The sequence below is a fragment of the Pimephales promelas genome, chromosome 18, assembly GCF_988280905.1.
Source record: "Pimephales promelas chromosome 18, fPimPro1.hap1.1, whole genome shotgun sequence".
NCBI classification, from domain to species: domain Eukaryota; kingdom Metazoa; phylum Chordata; class Actinopteri; order Cypriniformes; family Leuciscidae; genus Pimephales; species Pimephales promelas.
In genome coordinates, this window is record NC_142786.1 from 21,317,005 (window position 1) to 21,343,453 (window position 26,449).

Consider the following 26,449-nt stretch of genomic DNA (forward strand, 5'->3'; position numbering starts at 1 on the left):
TGTCTTAGGCCATCAATGTGTACTTAAATGTATGAGTCATTAAATCATGTTCAATTTGGACTTCTCTGTGCATGCTCTTTGAGGAAGACCCCATAGATCTCCATTATATGACTGATAGACACGAACGGTTTGACCTAAAAATATCAAAATTGAAGATACTGTGGAAACAAAGACGCCTACATCTTGGATGCCCTTGAGGTAAGCCAAAACATATCAAAAATGTATTTTAAAGTGAACTATCCCTTTAACTACACAACAGCTGTGGGTCTCTTGACGCACCAGTAAATGTCTAACTGCATATTTATGTGCTAATACTTTGTTATACAAGAGCATCTTGCATAAGAAAGACAGAAGCACAAAACAGACAGTGAATGGATTTTCAACCAATAGCATTTAATGTCCAGATTATACCAAATATTCCTATCAGTCTAAATATCAATGTCGGAACAGACAACTAAACAAAAAGTAATTCACTAGAAGTTCTGAAAAAATGTTAATTGCTGCAGTCTATTTAAAATGTTTAATTTATCTGAATCAATTATTGTTAAAATCAGTTTGAATGAATGATTCAATGACTCACTTATTAAGACTTCTCTTGTTTCATTACTGGATGAATCAGGACTTTATTAACTAATCTCTTGAATGAATCATTCAATGATACTTACTTTTTTTTAAGTCTCTCTTAAAAAAAAGAGTCTCGCAACTTACTGGCGTAACGATGTAATTAATACATTACTTCAATACTTCTTAGCATCAAGGTAATTTACTCAATTTAATTCGCTACAATAGACAGTGTATTATAACTATAAACTTTTCTCCAAGTACTAGTGTGATCATTTGATAGTGATACAGTGTGATTTAAAAGCTATTTCATATCTATACATGACAGATCTAAATGTTCGCTGTGATCATTTAGGAATAAGATTGCATGGGCATGTTTTTAATGATCAACTGTGCAGCTTTACCACAGACCTTATTTTAATCATAAATTGAAAAAACCCATTATAAAACCCCACAGGAAATTTTCGGAGGAATCATTCATCTGGGTTTTGACGTTATTCCCGCAGCACAGACAAAACCAAGTCTCTTCCTACATTTTTGCTGTTCAAGAAGCCATTTCATTTGGATATGCATCACAATGGCGAAGAAAAGACTTTTGCAACTTCCATTTCATGCTGACTTGAACCTTTAAATTACCACAACATGACAGTGTTTGATTGTGTATACCTGCACAAATACAGAGGTGCGTTTGGAAAGATCCCACAGGAACTCTGCTGCGTTTAGCTGTGACGTGTGTGTGTTGGGCTCGGTGATGCCAACTGACATGGGGATATCTGTAACAGACACATGACGCACAGTAAAAACTCCCTCTCCCGAGGCTTTATGCTGCTTTGAAACGCTTATCCTGAAACAAACAAAAAACAGATTGAACAAAATGATGACAGCAAACTAATGTGATCACACAACAAGCTCTCACCGATGTCAAGGAGGCGGTCGCCAGGCCGATTCCATTTCCAGCCCTCCAGCTGTTGATGCTCCATGTACTGAAGCCTTCGGTCATGGAAAACCACCCTAACTAAACTCTATAATTCACCCCAAACCAAACACACACAAACACAAAACCATCAGGACAAGCAGCACTCTTAAAGAGCCATACACCACACCAGTCCTTCCTGCACCGCTGGATCTACTGCACCACGGCAAAAGAAAGGAGTTGTGAGCTTTTAGCCTGAATTTGATGAAACGGCCAATGCATCTTTACTTGCTGCTCTCAAAAACACAAATACAGCAAGACTTGTCAACTGAGTGATTCCTCGCACAGATTCAGTGATTTGGTTGTGATTCAGATTAGATTGGTTATGCTGTACATTTGTTTCTATATGTGGCAAGCAAAGACAATGAAAAATAAATATTGTCTATGTACTGGTCAAATGTTTGGGGTAAGTAAGATCACGGTTTTGAAAGAAACTAATATTTTTTTCAGCATTCATGCATCAATTGCATAAATTCATGCATAAATAGTTAAAAAATTTAAACAGATTTCCATTTCAAATAAATGGTGGTTTTTTTTAACTTTCAACATTGATAATAATCAGAAATGTTTCTTGAGCATCAAATCAGCATAATAGAGTGATTTCTGAAGGATCATGACATTGAAGACTGGAGTAATGATGCTGAAATTCCTTTACATCAGGAACAAATTACATTTACTTTAATAAGTAATAATATTACACAATTTTTACTGTATTTTAATCAAACAAATGCAGCCTTGGCGAGCATAAGAGACTTAAAGACAATAGTGTATTTTTACTTTTTTGGTTAGCAATTATTAATAAATAATAAATAATAATATATTTACAGATAACTAGCATCCAATGGGCTATATGCACGCATAAGTTCCGCATTTTACGCAAGGATGCTCGTCCATTTCCGGCTGTGGAGATTAAAGCGGAGGAAAACCGAGGAAAAGGGGATTATGGCAGAGTCTTCAAAATTTACTGTCCTCCAGTCTTTGAAACGAAACGTACATCCGTTTAGATGTAATTTTATATATAGTTATGTTTATTTACTATATGTTTATGAACACAACGAGGGGTGTCTGTTTTATCCGTTTTTGTGACTAATGTTTCTTTAGTATAACCATGGAGTATAAAATTCAATATAAATTCTCGGTATTGCATTGGACTCTACGATCGGCGGAAGTTATCGAGCATCCTTACACCTTCACCAGAAAGCCCATAATGCCATGACACAACTGTGCACAACAGTGAACAACACTGTTCACAAATAATTGAGTATTTAAATGTATTCCATATATTTTTGTTGTTGAAATGGTTTATTTTTCAATGCAGTATTAGTCATATAACGCAGTCATTCACTTTCAGAGGTTTGTGATCAAACATTCAGCCATTAAAAATATAAAACAAACCAAACACTTCAGTTTCATATTGGTCATAAACATATTGGCTGTTCTTTATTTACATCATTCTGCAAAACACTTTAGTTTTTGTTGATTTGATCAAAACTCTCAACCCGAGTTAAATATAATGTTGCTGTCCGGCAGAAGCTTTGCATCTTACTTGGTCATTTTTATTTTTTACATAAATTATTACTATTGGTCGCCCTTTATGTCTGTCTGTGGGTTTAGCAAATATTTCGCCAACTAAAAGTATTGGAAAGAGCTTGTGACTAAACCTCGCAACTCTACCCACCTCGATCATGAATGAAGAGCCACACACATTGTGGAGCGTCTCTGTTTGTACAGCGCCGTTTTCTTTACTCAAGAAACACTAATATATGTGTGTATATAATATATGTGTGTGTATATATACTGTATCTGAATGAAGTGCCACACACATTGTGGAGTGTCTCTGCTTGTTTGCAATGCAAGGGTAAATAAAAAAGCGTTTTCTTTACTCAAGAAACACTAATATATACCATGAGGTTTTGGCCAAATGACAGGAAAAACTGAGCGTCTACATAGCTACAATAACCCTTATAACCTGTGAGATGATGAAAATGTAATGCGATGCACTTACTGCCTTAGACTCAGATGTTCTAATGATGGATAAAACATGTGCCTGATCTTTGCTGGTCAAAAACTCCATTTCAGCTTGATTTCGGTGAAATGTTAATATTACAATGACACGTGCAAGTTTCTGACCGTATATAAAGCCACAATATCAACTTTGACAAAACAATGTTTAATTTACATAAACACTGTGCTTTTTCCATTTCCTGAAAAGCATCAGTTTTGGACAGGTTTCCGCCCAACGACAGCAATTATTTATTTAACCACAGCGCTGTAGATTCACTGGTGCAGGAGACGCCACACTACACGAAACCTCAAGCGCACTGCACTGACAAAACACACATGATCTCTCACCTTCACAGTCTTGTTGAGTTCAGGCATCTCCCCTATTTTCCTGTTATCAAGCATTCGGATCTCATAAGACTGGCCTGCATGGGAGGGGAAAGTGTGTTATTGAAAACCTCCTCTGCGTGTTATTGCAGGGATAGAGAAAGAAACGACATGCCTTGGTTCAGGTAGGTGAGCGTCTCCTCGTGAAGCTTCACAGCAGGAGAAGTGGCGGCACACAGCACATACTGAAACGGAGGATTCTTGGTGTCAGACTCCACAGGAACGCTAACATCTTCCTGCTTAAAGATGGGCAGAGCCAACACATCACTGAGAAACAAAGACAGACACACAGAGAAACAGAAGTTATGAAACTGTGAATTATGTTGGTTAGGACCACAGACCCTCTTCAGTCAGAATGGAAATGGCTGTCATGGAAACAGGTATATGGGAGCACGCTTTCACCTATAGACACTTTAAAAACCACACAACACATGATCGCTCGTTCACACTTCTGAACCACAAAACAATGATCAAATGTTCTTATCAAACTACTCCATGCACTACTGTTAAAAAGTCTGGGGTCAGTACAATAAAAAAATAAAAACAATTATTCAGCAAGGGTGCTTTAATGTGACAAATGACAGTAAACACATTTGTAACAAAATATTTACATTTAAAGGGGTCATATAATGCCATTTTTGTTCAAGTTAATATGAATATAGGGTCTAAATAAAAATTTTGTAATATACTTGAATTAAAAATTCTTATTAATATTTTAAGAAAACACTCATTTTACCTGCTCAAAATGAGCTCTGTTTTCAGCACGCTGTTTCAGTGCATATGACTTTAAATGATAATGAGCTTCACTGACTCCGCCCCTCTGTTCTTTGGGGCGTTTTTGACACAACGCATGTGGAGTATTGCCTTGACAACAGTTGATGGTGTATTTTGGCGAAAGAATGGCAGCTGGAGTCTCTGAGGACACATCTGTATTCTGTAGTGCAACCACATCAATTTGAACCGGAGTCGGAACCGGAACAAGATGACGGCCCGAAGAAGTTCGACAAACAGGTTCGAACAGGACGATTCTGAATTGTTGGTTAACGTAATTAACCAACTTAAGTCACTTTGACTATTTTTGTATGTACTGTCAGGGTAGAGTTGTGAGACACAAACGCTATGTGTTTAACGTTACTAATGTAAGTTATAGGTTAGTTCGTTGACAGATTTAGGTTGAAAAACTTTTTTTTGTCAGCGATGCGTAACGTTATCTCAGTGTTAGGTAGAACTATCGTGACTAAAACACTGACATGAGGTCATGTCAGTAATGATTCTAGCAGTAGTTGAAGGATACCTAACAATTTGTTGTACGTTTATGTTTAGTGCAGTACGAAAATGTTTTATGTTTTAAGAAAACAAATATGGTTTTATTTATAAACCTGGGATTATAAATTATATTGAGAACGTCTAACGCCACATCGAATACATGCCGTAATGTACCCTGAGGGTAAACATTAGCCACATTCATCGTGAAGCATGCAAGCGATTTGCAAAGATTAATATAAAGTTTAATAAAATATTACACTCACTTCTTCTGGAGGTCCAACAGGAACATGTATAGTTGGTACCGATTCCTTTTTCAGGAGCGGCTTCTTAGCAAAACCTGATTTATATTGACCCTCATTTAAAAGGCACTCGGGAGAAATGATTTGCGCAAACATGAGTGCATATGTTGCTCGCGGGGAATATTCCCTTCATAAACAAAACTCAGTCACTGCGTCTTCAGCGATTACGGATTACGTAACATCAAAATGACTGCTGTGTTCCTTATTGCACCCAAGAACAAAACACCACAATCGCTTAGACGCCATTCTGCTTTAGTGTATCAACAATGACGGACTATGATTGACAGCTCGCTCATGAGCGAGGGCGGGCCTGTGTTGAAACACTGCTGTAAATCAACAATAGTGGGAGGGGCGTGCGACTGTGTGACGTCACACGGTCGAACGGCTCGATTTGAGGCAAGGGAAAACATACAAGGAGATTAAAACAAAACCACTGGATGGATTTTTATCATTATATGATGGCTGTGTACAGACACTGACAACACACATTTCAGTACAATCAACTTGTAAGAGTGCATGTACCATTATATGACCCCATTTAAAGCTGTTCTTTCCCTTCAAAGAATAATGAAAAAAGGATTACATTTCAACATAAGTACAACGGTTTACAACACAGACGATAATCAGAAATGTTTCTTGAGCATCAAATCATCATATTAGAATGATTTCTGAAGGATCATGTGATATTGAAGACTGGAGCTGAAAATTCAACTTTGATCACAGGAATAAAAAAAATGACATTTTAAAATATCTTACAACAGAAGAGTTCTTTTAAATAGTAATAATATTGCTGATATTAATGTATTTTGATTAAATAAATGCAGCCTTGGCGAGCATAGGAGAAGAAACTTCATTCAAAAACATTAACAAATCTTAAAGATCCCATGACGTAATTAAAAACAATTAAAGTGCCCCTATTGTGCTATTTTAAAAGTTCCTAATTTTGTTTTGGATGTACTGGTTGTGGAGTATTAAATATCCTCCAGATGGACATAACTTGGTTGTGCTGAAATGACAAGCCAAAGTCTAAATGGACTTTGGTGAAATGCATGTACGGTGGTTGAGCGCAGTAAATTTAGGTTCGGTATTTCCCTTTACACTGTTCTATGATCGGCAGTCTTACAAAGACATCAATAGCAGGATTATTTTGTGCAGAAATAAACAAAAATAAACAGTTGGCTCATTACATGCAGCGCAGAATGCACATTATAGCTGACATTCGCCTGTAGCCCTCTCGGTTCAAGTGCAGCTTTTTACCCCGACGACAGAGGACGAGAGGCGACAACACAGTCGACTTTCATGAGCGCTAGTTCGTCCGCTTTGTGTGTTCCAGGCTATATGTTGTCTCGTGTAAAATCACAGATCTAATTACCTTTTGTTCATGTTGCATTTTGTCCTCAACAATATTAAATTGAATTAAATTTTTGTAAATGTATCTTGTAAAAAACATTTAACAAATGAAAACCTAAAGATGTTCATTATAAATAAAGTAGGACAGAAACTTTTAGGCAAAGACAAGCGCGTTTCAAATCAGTGCTTCTCCAGGGAGACTAGCGCTAAATCAATCCCCTATTTTAGCGTCATCTACTGTTTTAGAAGAGGAAGCTACTCATCTGCATTTGTGAGAAAATCGAGCCGAGAGATCAGACAAATTTGCATTTGTATGCACTAGATTTGGTATTTGCTCAAAGGTTACCTTCAATTTGTTGGATGGTTTGTATTTATTTGTGACATAACCTATTATCTAAGCTCATTTATTTATATTGTAAAACACAATATTGATTATAATTCCACTGCATTGTCCATTGCACTCAAATTGACCTTTGTTTTAGCAAATTGCTTTCTGTTTGTTTGCAAGTCGAGTTTTCCTTTGCAAAGCAGATCGAGTTTGTTTGCAAAATGCTGGATTTGTTTGTTTAATATTGGCACATAATTCGCTCCATAGTCAACCGCTTACAGCGCGTGTCAGAAACAATCCATTTGCATATCTGAATTTCAGCTCCGGATCTTCCTCAGTGCTTGACACAGTGATATGATATCAACAGGAAAGATAGCGGTGGTTTTCCGTATCAATTCCAGCACGAGTTCTCATCCTTTGAAAGAGCACTAAAGTGGATTTGCAGCAAAAACAGCGTCTTCTCAACATGTTGACAATATAACCCAAACACTACAGTGTTTGAGGGCGGGGCAAAGCAGACGTTGTTCACGAGCAGCCAACGAAAACCATAAGCTGGCAATCTACATTCCTAACAGTCGATGACGACTTGTTTCAGCAATTCAAAAACAATTCTTTTTTTTTTTTTAGAAAAACATGACTGTATTTTTCATGTACTTTGATCATTAAAACTTACATTCACAAAGAGCTAATTACACCTGTAAGGTAATATCCAAAAAAAGCATAAATAGGGCACTTTAACAATAAACAATTATTTTTACAGCATAGAGTAAATATCCATGACTCTGTGCTCAAATCTTCTTTGGCACACATGTACAGGCGGTGTCAGGCCGGGGGAGCAGCGACAGCTAAAGACGCTGAGTCAGTCAGTTGGACATGACGGGATGCGCCTTGCAGGATCTGCAAGTGTTTTCTGAAATTTGAGCAGCTCCACTGTAACATTCTGTTCCACAGCTGCTCATGCCACATGATCGACAGCCAGATAATCAGCATCTCGCACACCCTCATACACCTCAGCACCAAAACATCACATTAGCACCCTGTCACTGTACTGGCCTACACAAACACTGGGAAATCACAAGCATATCTCACTTGGATATTGAACTCATCTGACCCTGTTCATTGAAACTGTCCATATTTCGCAATAGTTCAACTAATAACGCTATAGTTCATTCAAAACTCTTAGAATTGTGCATGCAGCTTTCGTTACCTCATTACATCAGAAATTAAATATTTCCACTTGCTTTTAAAGATGTCATGCCATAGAAGCATTTTAAATGAACGTAAAAGGGTGATTTAATTGTGAAGGTTTAAACCTTTAAGTCCGTTGACAGGTTTTGCCTCGACAACCATAAACACTGTCTGGTCGACTCTAATGCCAACAGAGCAGTGTCTGTGAACTGCGAAACTGCAGGGTGCTGGAAGAGCAAGAAACTTGATATCACAGGGGGAGAGAGAGCATGTGAACAGCTTCATCCTCCAGTCTCACACTACAGCGCTCAAGACAACTCCACCACACTCTCTCGACTCGCTTGCACCGAGGCTTTCAGACACTCGCAGAATAACGGAGCGCTGCAGGGAAAATGCTGATGTTGCTCTTTCCACCACAACCTCCCGAAGGCTGCCACATCCCAGACGAACTGTAACTGTTCCATGGAACCTGACCTCGGGTGCAGAATGTCTATTCCTATCACGTAATGACCGCGTTTGTTCAAACTCCTCATGGCCAACTGGGAAGAGCGAGAGACTCTAGTGATATGGAAAAGCTACAGATTAAATGTGCTCCAAAATGATCATTAAAACTCCGATGAATCTGACGTATGCCACTTCCAAAGCTGTGGATGCCGAAGCACCTGACAATGAGTTAATTTGTGGGGGAAAAACGCATATATATATATATATTTTTTTTAGCACAATGATGTGTTGGACAGCTTGATATTTAGTCATATTCAACTGAATGCCAGAAACAATAACACACAGAAAACACAAGATTAAAAGACATTTAATAATGGGATATTTTCCAAAGTTTCCAAACTGTATTATAGAATAAAAAAAGAAAAGTTCGACAGTAAAGGCCATTGCACACCAAGTCTGAAATTTCAAAATGTGTTTTTTTTCGTTTTCGTGATTCGGTGGCTCTGAACTGTCAAAACACCATTCAAACTGCTTGCTACGGATGCGAAAAACATAGAAAATCAAACCAGATTTGATTTTTTTATGACGGACGAAGTTCCGGAGGCAGTGTGCAGGCGTCACTGACATAACGTGAGGTCGTGTTTGATTTTTAACGTGCAAAAATTTCGTACTCGAATTTCAGACTCGGTGTGCAAGGGCCTTAAAGGTGAACCATGTGATTTATAAGCAAATTTAGAGCTGTTCAATGACATAAAACCAGAAAACGAGTGCAACAGGATAAAACATGGATAAAATATATATAATAACAATATATATACATGAATCATTATATATAATTTACCCATTCAATTTATCATTTGCAGCGCTTCATGGAATTGTATTTATTGTATGGGATCATTTTTTATTTTTATTCCTATTTTTATCTCACAATAGGTCTGTCTTTAACATTTCATAAGCTATTTTGTTTATGTTTAAAATGAATTCCACTTTGGAGAAAATGTATGGGATTTTTACTTGTGGAACCCAACGGTCAACACACTATAGACCTCATGCGCCAGAGAAACATCACTGTCGAAGAGTAATTAGCTGGTGAAGTGGTATACTTATTGTAGAGTTAAAAGTAATCATGAGCATTGTAATGTTTAAAGGGGATATCATAAATGTCAGCAGCCCGGGAAGATTTTAAGATGAGGGGTTCATTCATAAATACGCAAGACATTACATTCAAGGGGCGGAGCTACATAAGGTCAATAGGTTCCCTCAGGAATTTTCTTTAGTTATTTATAGTTCATTTACACAACAGAGGTTTCAAATTAAAACTTTTAATGTGTTTTGTTTTGAAAACAATATCGCTATGGTCTCCGTTTTCACAGTTTACACAGTGACATCTTGCGCATGTGTATTGTGTGTGCAATCTTTTGCCATGTTTTTTTTTACAAAGCAACATCACCAACTACTGGCTTGGCATGAATAATGGAGCGTTTTTAATCATTTCCGAAAAATCATGTAAACAGGGATCATTTTGATAACGCATGTGAAGAATCAGTGGTTAGAGTTCATATTTGCAACGATACCACAACAGTATAGCCCGAACCTTGTGTTCATCATTTTAATGGCGAATCATTCAAAAACATAAATGAATTCAAATGTGGATTCGCAAGCCGGTTGTTCCTGAAGGAGGGCTCAGTATCCAGTGTATATGGATCAGGTTCGTCCTCCTCCGAATCACAATCTGTAAGTATTATTAATAATGTTTGCTGTTATGTTTTCTGTAGCATGCACACTATAGTTATATTGTGTTGTGTACACTCCACGCAGCTTCCAAGCGGGGTAGTTAGTTTTGTTTTTGATATTCACCAGACATTCATTGAAAAATGGCAATTACCTCCTAAACGACTTAGCCAAATATGACTTCGCTCTATATAATAAGCACGGTCCCTCAAAAGCCACCACAATGTGAGTTTCGCTGGGAAAGCTCGCTCTTGATGGAGACGCGAGTAAGGGACCGTGTGGAAAGTGCACTTTTTCTGACACGTTTGTTCAAACACTATATACAATTTTCAACACTTGGCAAGCTATAATCCTGGTTATGGGCGTTCCGTTGCCGACAGTCTCTGCCTACGGTTTACCAATAACAACTGACTGGGTCATTTGACCAATCGCCGCAAATTTGCGTCCCTCAAAGGAGGTGTTTGGGAAAATGAATCGTCGAACGAATCATTTGGGAGTCGTTGAGCAAATCGGGTAAAAATAAATGCATAGGGCCTATTATAAGACAAATAAAGTGTTTTTAATCCTTGCATGCACGTTAAACTGTTTTTGGGAACTCCCAAAACAAAAAAAGGAACATTTCAAATGCTATGATAGGGTCTCTGTAATGATTTTAATGACTATAATGATTTTCTTCAAACAGGTTTCCTCAAACACCATGCGCTATTGGTCAGTCAAGCAAATAGCCCCGCCTCCAGACTCACGCCATTGGTTAGGCCAGTGTTGTTGCCTTATGCAGGTACAGAGCGATGATATTTACATTTTTCAGAAAAACAACTGTTGAATGGCTAACTCAGTTGTCTTTGCATATGCAGCTAGGATATGAATAACTGATCCAAAGGACAATTACACACTTCTCTTTTTATTTCCACATATTGAAGTCACAAAGGAAAAAATGCTGACAGAAACAGACTCCAGGACATGACCTTCATCCTAAATATTGTATCAACTGTTTTAGAGTATCCATAGCAGTTGAATGACGTAATCATTAGCCGTTTGCTTCTATGCAGTATCATATGATGTAACGTTAACGGGAGTTCAACGGTCGCCTCAATTTCTTTAACCAGTAAACGTGCGATTCACTAAACGTTTTAACGCTCTTTAAACCACACAGATGAAAGAATTATCTTAACTAATTACACATTTTAACGGTTAATCACCCATCTCACAACAGACTTCAAAGAACACCCTGTTCCAGGAAGTAACACTTACTCCAAGCGCGCTTGTTGTCGTTTTAGCACAACCACGTTATGGCTACTTGGAGGATATACTCTACTAACGTTACCAGTTTGAAACAAATATCACGTCTAGTTAGCTCTTAAAATGATCAGACAGCGTTAAGATGCAACTCGTCTATTGTTTTGAGCTAGCATAGCTAACGTAATTACTCTCATATAGGCATTTTAATAAACCAGCTGACAAAAACAATCTCGCGAATTGCCAAATGATGAATAAGGGTATGAATTGATGAATTTTTGCAACCTCTCAACACAAACCGGTTAGAATCCCAAGGTTTGCTACATTTGATGATGTTCTAACCTCATGCTGTACGCGCCAGCTCCGAGCTCCTGGCCGATACCAGACAAACTGGCATCGAAGTCGTGCACAAGCCCCGACTCGATGGTCGCATCGTCCATCTTCAGCACCCACGCCATGGCGCCCAGATCCTTCTCCTCCGACTCTAACCGGAGCGCCGCCAGCTTCGCCTCGTACACACAGCACCTGCGCGGGGCTTGCGTTGCCGCAGGAGTCGGCTAGTCCCACTAGACTCGGTTAGGTGGCCACCCGCGGAAGGCTAGCTGTTGAAAGCAGGGCAAACGGCTCTAGCCCTGACTGCCGTGTACCTCGCCATTGCTTCAGTTTCACAGTAACAGAGGCGAGAAATAACAGTCTCGGGATGAGCTAAGGCGTCGCGAATCGACTCAACACCGTATAATCCGTTTCCAGCTCCCGTATGTTATCCCGTTTGCATCAACACATCATATCTGTAGCTATGCGAGCTTCCATTACATAAAGCAGGGTGGGAGGACGCTGTTGACTGTCACCGCGTTCACACGCAATGTCCGTTGGGCTGGCAGAGCTCGCTCGCGCGCGCTCACCTAACGTTAATCCTAAACGCAGCACGCTGTTTTTACACTCGCTGTCTTCCGAAAGCGCTCCCGTAATTTCATCATGCTGCTGCTAGTGCTAACCAAGAGGATTGATCTTTCGGAAAAGGCCAAAGATCACGACACATCGACACGGCACCCCGTCTGCCACCATTCAAACGCCAGATTTCGCTTCAGCTGCAGCAGGGATCCGGGTCAGGAATTCGACAGCCAATCACATTCCTCTGCGAGACGTGCTCAGCCAATCGGCTTCCGACTGTCTATCGTCATCTTCTCCCTGGTTAGAGCTCCGATACAGCTTCCAAACAAAATGTAACCTTTAACTTGCAGCGAATAAATTAAACAAGTCATCTGGTGGGAGAAATGCAAAACTGTAGCATTTTAGATTTATTTATTCAATTATTCTTTTATTATTATAGGATAATTTTATTATTATAGATCCTATTATTATAGGATCTATTATTATATAATCTTTTATTATTATAGAACTTTTTTGATCAAATGAGTAATTTAAGTTTAAAACTAGGGTCCATACCAGCATGGCTGTAAAATTATATATATATCTGCTTGCCGTCAAGATTACCAACATTACCAACATTCTTCAAAATATCTTGTTCAGCAGAAGACAAACTTGTACAGGTTAGGGTGAGTGAATAGCACTCTCATTTTGGGAGAACTATCTTTTTAAGAACCAGTATGACCAATTAGCAGTTAGCTATGGTTAATCAATCTGTCTTTTAGGTATCAAATTAGACCAATATACATTTTTATGCCACAGACTTAAAAATATCTTAAAGAAAAAAACTTGTAAGACTAGTCGAGGCTTTTGTGGTAGTGGTCTGGACAGGAAGGCACACATGCCTATAAAATTATATAAATGTATATATATATATAGTAATATAACATTTTATATGATAAATCAATTGCATATTATTTGAAATTTAACCAAGAAAATAATTCAAATAGAAAACAGTTTGTAAATTGTAATATTTCACAATTGTATTGTTTTTACTGTATTTTAATCAAATAAAAACAGCAATTTTGAGCATAAGACTTCTATAAAAAAAAGAACAATTAAGCCCATACAATCAAGTTGATATTCTGAAAAGAAAGAAAGGATTTTGTATTTGTCCATACAAAGAAAGTCAAATGTTCGGATCGGTTTCATTATGGACAAAAAGTGAATTAATTCTTCAAATTATCATATGTACAACAGAAGAAAGAAAATCATAAAGGTGAGAAAATGGTGACAGTTTGCATTTTTAACCCTTTAATGCATAACTAGCATTTCCCTTCATACATTTGTTGTATTTAGTTTTAAAGTGACAGAGAAATAAAAAGATAAAAATGAGACAATTAGTTAATTACTGTACATTTTCTTTATTTTAATTTCATCGTTAGCACAGGTCTAGAAATGCAGCAGGAAGAAAGAGAACTTCCTCACACGGGAGAAAGACCGACACTACAGGAAAGAAGTGACGAGACAGTTGCGGGATTTAGATGCGTAAATACATTTCTACAAATTTCCCATCAGAGAAGAATGACACTATGCTACTTAAAAGAATCCACACACCCTCAGGACGTCACAAGATCTTCTTGGATATTCCCTTGTTAAGGTATATATAGATACATATTGCCTATGTGGTGTGGCCTCGCCGCGATGAGAATCTCAGTTGTGTGCGGCGGCTGATGCGGGGCATGTTGTACGCAACCAGATAAAAAGGTTCAGTTTAATTCATGACATGCATATAGCCAAGCAAAGTATGCCTTCTAATAGAGCAAGCTGGACCAACCGCTCATTGTTATGAACTGATATGACCATTAATAATCGACACTGAGCAATTAGGAACGTTAATGACACGTCGCTCAGACCAAGAAGTTTTGAACTTCACCTTAAAAGTCTGAGTTTCTCAAAAGCTCTTTGATAAAAAGAAATGATCTCCATGTTGCACAAAATGACACCCACGACTCTCTCTGCCGGGTTTCCACCCTCCTCCAATGTTTTTGCATCTGGGACACACACTCGTAGACACAATCTTCTCATTGACAAGGTGACAAAACTACATCAGACCACCACCCGGTCTTTCAGACAAGAACACGAAGCGATGGTGATCCTAGTTGGGAAGAAGCGTTTCAATCCGACTGGAAGGTGACGTGGGGCCGGAAGGAGGGTGTCCAGCAGTGTAGGTGGCATGCGGCTTTGCGTATCTGTATGCAAGCGGGTGTAGGTGTTTGTTTGTGTATGCATGAGAGTTAAAAAGCCAGCTAGGGTCCCCTGCACTAAGAGAGTGCTGTAGTTCTGAATAGTGATGGCACAGCTACAGGCCCTGCCCACCCAAATCTGAAGACTGGTCACTTCCACTGGAGCCGCTCTGCGCTCGCTTTATGTACAAATTCAACAGTTTCAGCTGGGAAGAGAGAAAATATGCATGTTATAGATTACTCTATAAAGACAGAGCGATAATGAGATAGGAGGGGAAAAAAACAGACATTTAAAGTCCCTGTAATGTCAAAATTAAGTATGTGTTCTGAGTTTGTCACACCACAGAAAAATGTGTTATTAGCCACCCAGCCAAATTTGAATGATAAAAAAAGCTGCCAAGTACATAAAATAAGCTATCAAAATCTTGAAAAAATGAGCAGTTATCTGTTCTCAAACGCTGGGGGCGTGTCCGCTGGCTGCGTGGAAACCACGCCCACTCGCGGGAAAGCTGTCGACGGTGATATTAGCTGATACTGCTTTCGGGACGGGAGAATGAACGCTGAGGCGGGAGATAGTCGGTTCGGCCCTGTTCACCAGTAACAGCGGATTATCAGTGAATCCCAGTTGTCTCTGAGGAAAGTTTATACAACGATCCCGTGTACAAAGTAAAATGATCACTACAGAGGCGGGTGTTGGCAGTGATCCTCAGCTCTTCATCAAGGTTGGCTCTCTAAAAACCTCTTCTTGATGTGATTGTTTTTAGGGAATTTAAATAAAGGCACCGATCTGTTCTGTACATGATCGCATTCAGGTAGTAGCCTATGCATTTCTGTGTCGAAGGCAGCTAGCTAGAAAACTGTAGGCTCAGCTGTAGTAATTAATTGTACTGACAGTCACTCGCGATTGACCGGTGAATGCGAATGTGTTCGGGGAGTGTTATTGTGTGTTAGGGGAGAGATCAGACTCTGTGTGTCATCAAATAGGGGGGTGTCCAGGAGCTCATGGGCTCCAGTGCGTCATCGAGCCCTGTTTTAGCCCCGCCCAAACAATCCGTAAAATTGCAATGGTGAAAAACTGTTTAACGGTCTAACTGCACACTTCAGTACTTCACAGTTCACAGACTTTGTAATATGTTTTAGCAATACATATGTAACATTTATAATGTGTTTCGAACTTTTTTGTAGAATTGCCTTTACAGGGACTTTAAGAGGATAAGAGGAAAAGTGCTCACCTTGCTGCCGGACAGCTGGCTGAGGTGAGGTTTCAGATCCTCTCCAATGACAGAATAGACGGCCACAAGGCAAAATACACACGCCTTTCGTACACTGCTCTCAGAGTTATCATAACCCTGCGAATGAGAGAAAATTACAATCAAAACATGCAGGGAGAATCTATAAAAATGCCCCAATTATGCCATTATAAAAATTCTCCTACAACAGGCTTACATGCATCAAAGACCAAAAACACTTAAATTCTCATCATTTACATTGCAGCATCAGCTCTTTTCTCTCAGTGTCTCAAATGGATCAATCAAGAATTGGGTCTCACTAAACCCCTCCATTCTGAGAGCCTGCTCTGCTCTGATTGGTCCGATGGCCCATCTGTTGTGACTGGTCTACTGCTTTCATAGTGTGTCACAGTGTGCCTTCACTCTGGAAGTTGAGTTTGAAACGGGGCACGGATTGCATGAAAAATTGCTAATTTGAAAGCTGTCATGAGGACAGAAGTGTCGTTTACTCTGCTATGACATAATAGCACCAAATTTATTAAAAAAAAACTCTATTAAGTTCTGTCATGTGGCGTGCACATTTGTGATGATGCAAGATGAACGCAAGTGCACCAGGGAATTAACACCTGTTCACACCAGGAGAGATAACCATATTATAATCCATGCCAGTGTACAATAAAGTTCTGTATCTTCTGATTGGCTGCCAATGCTTTATCATTCATGCAAGGATTTCCAGTCGGGATTAAGATCGCATCATAGTACTGAGACTGCTCTAATTAGAGTTACAAATCCAATTCTGTTCCAACCATGGTTATATATCTCTATTAGTGTTACTGGATCTTAGTGCTGAATTTGATACTATCGACCACAACATCATTTTGAATAGACTCAAATTATTTGGGCATTAGTGGAATTGCATTGGCATGGTTCAAAGCATACTTATCTGACCAATTTATCTATTACCAATTTGTACCAGTAAATGAAGAGGTGTCATATCAATCACATGTTCAGTATGGAGTACCACAAGGCTCAGTACTAGGACCGTTGCTTTTTACGCTGTACATGCTACCCTTGGGAGATATCATTAGGAAGCGTGGCATTAGCTTTCACTGTTACGCTGATGATACTCAGCCCTATAGTAGAAAACTGTCTAACACTAAATGGCTGCTCTGTCAAGTCTTTGTCGTCAGTTGGGAACTTGGGTGTTTTTTATGATACCAAACTTTCATTTGAAAGCTACATTTCTAGCATCTGTTCTGTAAAACCCCATTCTTCCATCTTAAAACTTGATCTGAATTATGACATATGCTCTCAATGAAAAATGCAAAACAGTTAGTTCATGCATTCATGACCTCAAGGCTAGTTTGTAATGATCTACTGGGTGGCTGCCCTGTACGCTTAATAAACAAACTCCAGCAGGTGGTCCAAAATGCAGCAGCTCGAGTTCTTAACAGAACCAGGAAGTATAACCATATTAACCCGGTTCTGTCAACACCTCATTGGCTCCCTATTAAACACTGTATGCATGTAATTTTAGCTAATTACCAACAAAGCACTTGAGCGAGCTATTAACGCATTACAGTCCTTCACGTCTATGGTGATCTCAAAATTCTGGCCAGTTGATAATACTTAGAATATAAATATCAACTGCAGTCAGTAGATCCTTTTCCTATTTAGCGCCCAAAGTCTGGAATAGTCCTCCTAGCCTTGTTCGGAAGCTTAAATCTAGACTGAAAACACATCTCTTTAACCTGGCATACATGTATATGTGCTATACATTATCAATTTCTTTTTCAAAAACCAGTTAAATTATTGTCTGGCTGCATGAATTAGGTGAACCGGAACCAGTAACACTTCCTATAACACCCGATGTACTTGTTACATCGTAAGAAGAATGGCATCTACACTAACATTAGTCTGTCTGTCTCATCCTTAACCTGAGGTTACCGTAGTCAGCCGGATCCGGTCCGTATCCAGATCAGATGGTGGACCTTCACCTAGACACGACCAAAAAAGCAGCCCTGAATGTCAGCAGAGACCGTGTCAACTAGACAATCCCTGTGAAGGCCTTGTCGACACGACAGCCATCGGCACAGATCCTCAGCAGAGATCACAAGAACCAGACAGGTCCTCCGCACAGACCTTATGGCCAGCTTTGGCTCCATACCGGCATGATGAATCGATCTTCAACAAAAGGAACTGAACTTTGACTTGTGAAGCAGCCTGAATCATAATGACACCGTGTTCGTTCGTTGGCCAGAGGAAAACCTGAACAGTGACTTGACTTGTCCGGTGACTTGACCAGCTGGGGAAAAAATCCTTCTGAAAGTGATTCCAACGATATCGATCCTGTGTTATCATAATAGTTGTGGACTTCCTTATTCTTATAGAATTAAAACGTTATAGTTAGTTCCCTGTCATATATAGACACTAGCGTTTAAATGTTTGGGATCGATAAGATTTGTTTTTGTTAAAGAGGTCTCTTATGCTCACCAAGGCTGCATTTATTTGATAAAAAAAATTGTAGTACAAACATTCTTTTTTCAGGATTCTTTCAAAATAACAGCTTTTATATGAAATCGATATCATTTGGAGATTTTCAAATGTCTTTATTGTCATTTTTGATCAATTTAATGCATCCTTGATAAATGAAAGTATTCATTTCTTTAAACAAACAAACAAACTTTCGAAACGTAGTGTATTTAAAGTACAGTATTTACCTGAATGAGCCCAGGGACGATCTCAGGGAGCATTTGAACGAGACCCTCTTTGGGCAGCCGGTCGATGACTTTGGTGAGCATCTTGATGGCAGCCAGGTTGGTGGGGTAATCTGCCGACAGGATGATGGGGCATAGCACCTTGATACACTGATCGGGACTTATTGAGGTTGCCAACATAGACGCCCCCTCTTCTGCGGCCCGCACCACCTGATTCAGAGAGAAAAGTGCATTTTGTGCCTGAGTTTAGATCTGCGTTTCAGTTTGGGATGTCAATCTTACGTGCTCACGTCTGTGTGAATTGTGATTTTTGGGTGAACTATGCCTTTAGGGACGCCTGACCTCTTTGTGTGGGTCTTTATGTGCTTCCAGGGTCTTCATAATGGTGAGTTCCGCATAGTTTTTAAAGCGCCACGGCTGCCTGTTAAGGATTTCCTTTAAAACTCGGAGTGCTAATGCCCGAATGACGTGCTGAGAGAGAAAAATAAAGAACAACAACTATATTTGGTTGTCCTCGTGTCTAACATTGGAGTGTGTTTACAGCAGTGAGTGTATGTTTGCGATTACCTCTCCATCCTCAAGTGTTTCCAGGAGCAGCAGGAGGATGGTTTTGAAGTGCTCGTCCCAAACATGCAGCTGTGTTTCTCTGATCAGCCGCATTAGCTCACACAGAGCAGCTTTCCTCTCTTCCACTCGTTCGCTGTGATTCGAGAGCTCCTTTAGGAGCTCAGAAACCACCTCAGACTGGTCCACACCACTGTCTGTAACACCATCAGCAGCAGAAAGGAAGTAAGACACACGGCTTTACATGCATACACTTGACCAAGCAGTTACAGAAGTGCATTACCATCAGTGAGGCACTCGGCATCCTGGTCTGCATCTTTCAGGCTTTTATTAAAAGGGGAGGAGCTGAAGGAAGAGTCAGAGTAGTTGACTGGCTGGTATTCCCCTTTTGGGCGAGGACTTGATGAGAGGAGTGGCATTGTATTCAGCAGAGATGTCTTGTTATCCAACGCCGTCCGACCAGAGTCCGTGGTGTGATCACCACTCTGTAAAAAGACATTCACACATCAGTGATATGATTTTAGATTTCAGTGCATTTTATGATGCATTTACAGTGGTGTGAATAAGTGTTGGCACCCATGCTAAATTTGCCTAAAAAGAGGAATAAAAAAATCATCTTTTGGATATTGATCTTAATGCCTTAATTAGAAAAATGAGGAAAACTCCAACCTTTAAGGACACCAATTTTCTTTGTGAATGAATAATGTATCATAAATAAATAAATGTTTTTCCTTAAAATACAGGGTGCATAAGTCACGGCACCCCTATGTTAAATTCCCATAGAGTCAGGCAGATTTTTATTTTTAAAAGCCAGTTATTTCATGGATCCAGGATAATATGCATCCTGATAAAGTTCCCTTGGCCTTTGGAATTAAAATATCCCCACATCATCACACACCTTCCACCACACATAGAGATTGGCATGGGGTACTTTCCATAAGATCATCTTTCAATGCAAATCAAACCAGCTATTAGGCAAACTGAAGTAAAACCATGCCAATCTCTAGGTGTGGAGGGACTTTATGCTTGCACACTATAGTAAGCTGAACAGTAAAAAAAGCATAAAAGGTCATCTTTTACCCAATCACCACTGACTGACAGTGACATCAACATCTTTTAACTAAATGTGCTTCTCTTACCTCTTCTCCACCATCTCCTTCTCTTTTCCGAGCTGGCTCTGTCATGTCCTCTTGGCTGCGGACGCTGAAGTTCTGGATGGCCTGACTGACTCCTCTTAGGGAGCTGTAGATCTCCTCGGAGTTCATGTTCTCGGTATCGTAATCAAATGCACTGTGAAATGATACACACACAATTTGCATGGAATGTTTAGCTACTCAGAAATGCTGAGCAAACAACTAAATAACCCCAATTACAGTTTTTACAGGGTTCCCACTCCTCGGTTAACTTCAAATTCAAAGACCTTTCAAGGAATTTTCAGGTTCAATACCCTCAAAATCAAGGACTTAATGTGGGGACACACTTCGAGGGAGAGCAAGGTTACATCGTGTTACCTTGTAAGATACATTTTTACAGTTTTCATGCGTCAAACAACTATGCAAAAAAGCTTTTATTTTTTGCATTTATTTTTGGCCACATGAATTTGCATAAAACTGAATAATATTTGGTACATCCTATATTGTATTCTAAAATTCTGCATTCTTCATTGAAAAGAGTTTAGACTCATTTAACCAGCCTATTTTTGCAATGATTCACGGTGTGTCTGTGAAACGTTGAGGTTCCATCGTAGTAGTTTTGTGCGCCTGTGAACATCATGGCAACATAGAAAAATCAAGCAAGCTATTATGCATAGGCCATGAATTGTTGCCGAAATAACTGGGTTTTGAATTTTTTTGAATTTTTTTTAAAATGGATTTTTTTCCAGAAATCTTCTTGCACAAAAAAAAATTCAAGCACTTTTAAGGACCTGTATCTATGCATGTTTATTTTCAAAAACCTTCCAGGGCCTTTGTTTTTTCAGATTCACAAACTTTCAAGGATTTCAAGGACCCGTGGGAATCATGATTTATGGAGTCTGTCAATGTTTACAGTTTGAGACTCAGTGGCGTACCTTGGTGAAGGTGTGTTTTGTGATGTGTTGGTAGGGGATGTTAAAGGGCTCGACCAACTAGCTGGTGATCTCGGGGTGTGTCGGGTGAGAGGGCTTCCCATTGTAGCCTGCAAGATAAAAAAACAAAAATCATGTTAGTACTGATAGAAAAGTGGTTCAGAAGTGGTTTTTAAAGGGATAGTTCACTTTGAAATTAATTTTTGGTATGTTTTCGCTTACCTCAAGGGCATCCAAGATGTAGGTGTCTTTGTTTCCACAGTATTTTCAATCTTGATATTTTTAGGTCAAACCGTTCTTGTCTGTGAGTCATTTAATGGAGGTCTATGGTCATTACCTCAAAGAGCATGCACAGAGAAGTCCAAATTAAACATGATTTAACGACTCATAAATGCAAGTACACATTGATGGCCTAAGACACGAAACGAGTGGTTTGTGTGAGAAAATGAACAGTATTTATTTCGTTTTTACCTCTTGTTACCACAGCCACAAAGCGCCCGTGCCCTCAGATCACTTGGACGTGGCTGTGATTACAAGAGGTAAAAACGATATAAATACTGTTCGTTTTCTCACACAAACCGCTCGTTTCGTGTCTTAAGCCATCAATGTGTACTTACATTTACGAGTCTTTAAATCATGTTTAATTTGGACTTCTCTGTGCATGCTCTTTGAGGTGGTGACCATAGACCTGCATTATATGACTGACAGACAAGAACGGTTTGACTTAATATATCAAAATTGAAACTACTGCGGAAACAAAGACACCTACATCTTGGATGCCCTAAAAACATACCAAAAATTAATTTCAAAGTGAACAATCCCTTTAAAGAGTTTGTTTAATCACCTGGGCTGTGTTGCCTGTGTTTCGTAGGTGGTTCTGCAACAATTTGGTGGCTCCATCCTGAAAGGTTTTAGGTAGTGCAGCAAGAAGCATTGTGAACTCTGGTGTGTTCAGCTGGAACAGCGAGATCAACACCGACTGCGCTGCCTGTAATCAAAACACATAATCAGACCTTCCAAACCAATCAACACCATTAGCGGTGTTCTAACAAACAGATCTCACATTTAAAGCTAAATTTAGAAACATTTAAAATATCATTCATGTAATGAGCACAATGTCTTGTACCTTTCTGACATCCGAGCTCTTGGGTTCGGTGGTCCACGTGATGATGCGAGACACTGCCAGTCTGGTTTCGCTTGAGTTGACAAAATCCTGTGGCTCCATTTGTAGTGTCAGTGTTTCTATGTACTTCAAAATGGCCACCTTCACCTGAAACATTATTCTTATGTTACAACTCTGCAACAAAATCATCTAAGGCACATTATCTCATCCAAGACAACAGGGGCATTCAAAAACATTCGACCTCAATCAAAATCTCTCCTTTAATCAATCTTCTCCACATAAAGACCAATCAGAATCAAACATGTTTCCACACACCGACGGTGCAGACCAAGCACACAAAGTCACTTAATTACAGCTATTCTTCAATCCATGAAATGAAGCAAGACAGCAGGGGGAAGTTGGGACGAGCATGACGGGTGTGATTGGGCACAGCACAGCGTTTCAAAGGCAAAAGGCTTGTGTATTTGTGTTGTGCTCTGCTCTCGTTCACTGACGCCCCCTTCTCTCAAACATCAACCTGCTTCTGTCAAGACTGACTGATCTGATCAAGGCAATAACTAGGAACTTTCTCCCAGTTTCTACACTACCTTTCAAATGTTTGGGGGTGGAAATTTAACCCAAAAAAAAGTTATTGACAGACTTTTGTGCTCAGAAAGGCTGCATTCATTTAATCTGAATGAAAAATAAAGTAATATTGTTACAATTTAAAATAGCTTTTTTGCTATTTAAATATATTTTGAAGTGTCATTTATTCTTCAGTCACATGATCCTTTAGAAAACATGCCGATTTGCTGCTTAAGAAACATTTCTTATTATCATCAGTGTTGTTAACAGTTGTGTTGCTTCATATTTAGTGGAAACTGATATTTTGATGAATTAGAAATAGTTGCAACATACATTATGTCAATTTGATCAATTTCTTACATCCATGTTGAATAAAAGTAAACTCTTTTTTTTTAATCCTACTTTAATAGCAGTGAATTACGTGCGGAAATCTGCGTATGAAAGATTCTGTGAGTTACTTATCCCTGTCGGTTAATTCTGAATAAAAGTCGAGCTAGCTTAGCTGAGGGGTTTTAGTTGTGGGAGCTGCGCGTTACAGAATTGCTTCCCCTGTGTCTCACTGACCTGTACTGATTGGTTCCACAATTGGATATTTTCCTGCAGTGTGCAAGCATGCCGTCGCTTTCTGAGGGGAAGCAATTCTATAGCCCCGCCCCCGTACCAGCAACAGCGCCTTCTCCCCGGCTTCAGAGAGAGAGAGGGAGAGGAGCACGTCAATGAAAGGGAGCCCTGACAGACACGCAGATAAGGGAGGGAACACTGGACAGGGTGCGCTAATAAGTCATGCTGCTGAAAAAAGATGCCGAATGTGAGGATGATGAAAGGGAGATGGTGTGGTTAGTGGGAGTTGAGCAGATGTGGTTATGGATTGTGTAGGACAGTGCTTCCAACAGGACTTTCTTGCTGCAGCCGGAGACGCCGACACAATTTGACAACACTATTTTACAGTGTCCTTGCAACATGTAGTTACTAAATTATAAATAATTACATGCAACTAACCCTAAACCAAACCCAAAAGTATGTACATGTAGTTAATTATTATTACTCTGTACTTAAAGAGTTAGTTCACCCAAAAATGAAAATTATGTCATTAAAAACTATCCCTCATGTCGTTCCAAGCCCGTAAGCCCTCCGTTCATCTTCGGAACACAGTTTAAGATATTTTAGATTTAGTCCGAGAGTTTTCTGTCTCTCCATTGTAAATGTATGTACGGTATACTGTCCTTGTCCAGAAAGGAAATAAAGACGTCATCAAAGTAGTCCATGTGACATCAGTGGGTTAGTAACAATGTTTTGAAGCATCAAAAATACATTTTGGCCCAAAAATAACAAAAACTATGACTTTATTCAGCATTGTATTGTCTTCTGGTTCTGTCATGGATCCGTGTTCAGTGGCACTACTGATATAAGACGCGGCTGACGTGTGTCTGGTGCGCCCGTGTGTCTTTCTCTGAGTGGAAATCCTTAGACATGTTTGCGAAGATTGTTTTGTACAGCGTGCGTCTCCCTCAGACTGTAACCGAAGCTCAGCCGCACCAGACACACGTCAGCAGTGTCTCACTGAACACGGATCCACAACAGAACCGGAAGACAATACAATGCTGAATAAAGTCGTAGTTTTGGTTATATTCACACCAAAATGTATTTTCGATGCTTCAAAACATTGTAACTAACCCACTGATGTCACATGGACTACTTTGATGATGTCTATTTCCTTTCTGGACAAGGACAGTATACCGTACATACATTTACAATGGAGGGACCGAAAACTCTCGGACTAAATCTAAAATATCTTAAACTGTGTTCTGAAAATGAACTGTAGTCTTACGGGCTTGGGACGACATGAGGAAGAGTCATCATTAATGACATAAATTTCATTTTTTTAAATGTATAATAACACTAACACGGACACCTTACAATAAAGTGTAACTAAATTTTTTCCCCCACATATTTTTTTATTCAAATAAAATTAATTAAAGTCTGAAACTTTCAGAAAGTTTTTTCCCCCTCACATTTATCAATATATTGTCATTTGTTCCTCAATGTTATTATTGTGAATTAAAACAATTAAATTATTTTTGGAAAGTAAAATAATGCTAAAATAAGACGAAAAAGTAAAAACTAGAAATTAAAAAGCAACATTAAATTAGAAAGCAACTAGGACTGGTATATATATATATATAAAACTACTAATGACAAACAAAAATTAAAAATATAAAGGCTAAAACTAAATGTTAATAAATACTACTAAAATAACTTTGAGACCCTATCAATACAACACAAATGTTAATTTTAAGTATTGTAAAAAAAAATATTTTATTATTAATATTAAGTTTTTAAATTTTTAAAAGGCTATTAAATTTTCTTAAAGTATTCAAGTGTGTGGACAGTTTATTCATTTTTGACTGTCTGTCTGGCACCTTGTTTCCTGTGAGTGGGGTGAAACTTCTTCAAATAAGTATTGTACAAAAAATTACTAAAAACGTTCCAAAAACTTAATCTTACACTGATTTAATGGATTAATTAATAATAATGGTAACAAATGAGTGATTGGTTTACAAATTCAACAATGCACTAGCTACACAACAGCTAAAATAGTGGCTCTTCATATTCAGCTGCGGTGGAGGAAACACTGAGCTAGAGGTTGGGGATTCTTATGCAAAACCATGTCCTTGTGGTTTGCATGAGCTTTAATGGAGGGGTAACAACAACAACAACCTGAGTACATTGAGCCCGCAGCACATGACATCCTGTAGAAACTCCAAAGAAAGCACTTAAGCAAGACCTGACAGACACGTCAGGTTACATTTACATTCGCTGAAAGCAGCATGTTGGCAGACACCGTCTGTCCTCCTAGTCGCCCATCCATACAGTGAGGAGATACAGTGTCACAAAAAACCCCCCACTTACCTTTAAGTTTGGTGTCTGTGTTTGGTCAACTGTGAATCTCATCAGGATAGTGAACTGCAGATCATTCGGGAAAGATTCTCTGAAGAAAGACACAAGAGAAATAAATGAACCATTCTTGAGAGCAGATATCTGTGGACTTTTGATATCAGAACATTGTAGAAATAATAGTTAACCGGGTTACACTTTATTTCAATAGTCCACTTTAGACATTCTACTAACTATATCTAACTCTGCAACTACATGTCAACTAGCAGTCAAAAGAGTATTAGTAGACTGTTAGGTTAGGGTTAGTAGAAAAAGTTGGCATCCAGTTGTAGAGGTACTTATAGTCAGTATAATGTCTTAAAGAGTTAGCAGATGGTCTACTAATACTCTAATGACTGCTGGTTGACGTAATTGC

General features: G+C 39.0%; 2 protein-coding genes across 31 annotated transcripts in view; both read right to left on the minus strand.

Annotated features, from left to right (window-relative positions):
- Positions 1 to 12,860, minus strand: part of ubp1 (upstream binding protein 1) — a 25,186-nt gene extending 12,326 nt beyond the window's left edge. Inside the window, exons 1-5 of one of the 2 annotated variants that reach the window (XM_039680726.2) lie at positions 12,107 to 12,860; positions 4,038 to 4,189; positions 3,887 to 3,960; positions 1,478 to 1,583; positions 1,228 to 1,334 (exon numbers count right to left, since the gene is read on the minus strand). In XM_039680726.2, the coding sequence (XP_039536660.1) occupies positions 1,228 to 1,334; positions 1,478 to 1,583; positions 3,887 to 3,960; positions 4,038 to 4,189; positions 12,107 to 12,222 (555 nt within the window). In that variant the 5' untranslated portion in view covers positions 12,223 to 12,860. The remainder of the gene's footprint in view (positions 1 to 1,227; positions 1,335 to 1,477; positions 1,584 to 3,886; positions 3,961 to 4,037; positions 4,190 to 12,106) is intronic. The other variant, XM_039680727.2, reaches the window with a different exon arrangement.
- Positions 12,861 to 14,035: 1,175 nt separating this feature from the next.
- clasp2 (cytoplasmic linker associated protein 2) overlaps positions 14,036 to 26,449 on the minus strand; it is a 57,940-nt gene continuing 45,526 nt past the window's right edge. For all 29 annotated transcript variants that reach the window (XM_089123083.1, XM_089123070.1, XM_089123089.1 and 26 more), the window contains 11 exons: positions 26,050 to 26,128; positions 22,579 to 22,722; positions 22,297 to 22,440; positions 21,456 to 21,562; positions 20,527 to 20,677; positions 19,671 to 19,872; positions 19,391 to 19,584; positions 19,166 to 19,294; positions 18,827 to 19,033; positions 16,110 to 16,226; positions 14,036 to 15,083 (listed from right to left, as the gene is read on the minus strand). In XM_089123083.1, coding sequence (XP_088979209.1) covers positions 14,994 to 15,083; positions 16,110 to 16,226; positions 18,827 to 19,033; positions 19,166 to 19,294; positions 19,391 to 19,584; positions 19,671 to 19,872; positions 20,527 to 20,677; positions 21,456 to 21,562; positions 22,297 to 22,440; positions 22,579 to 22,722; positions 26,050 to 26,128 — 1,564 coding nt within the window. In that variant the 3' untranslated portion in view covers positions 14,036 to 14,993. The remainder of the gene's footprint in view (positions 15,084 to 16,109; positions 16,227 to 18,826; positions 19,034 to 19,165; positions 19,295 to 19,390; positions 19,585 to 19,670; positions 19,873 to 20,526; positions 20,678 to 21,455; positions 21,563 to 22,296; positions 22,441 to 22,578; positions 22,723 to 26,049; positions 26,129 to 26,449) is intronic.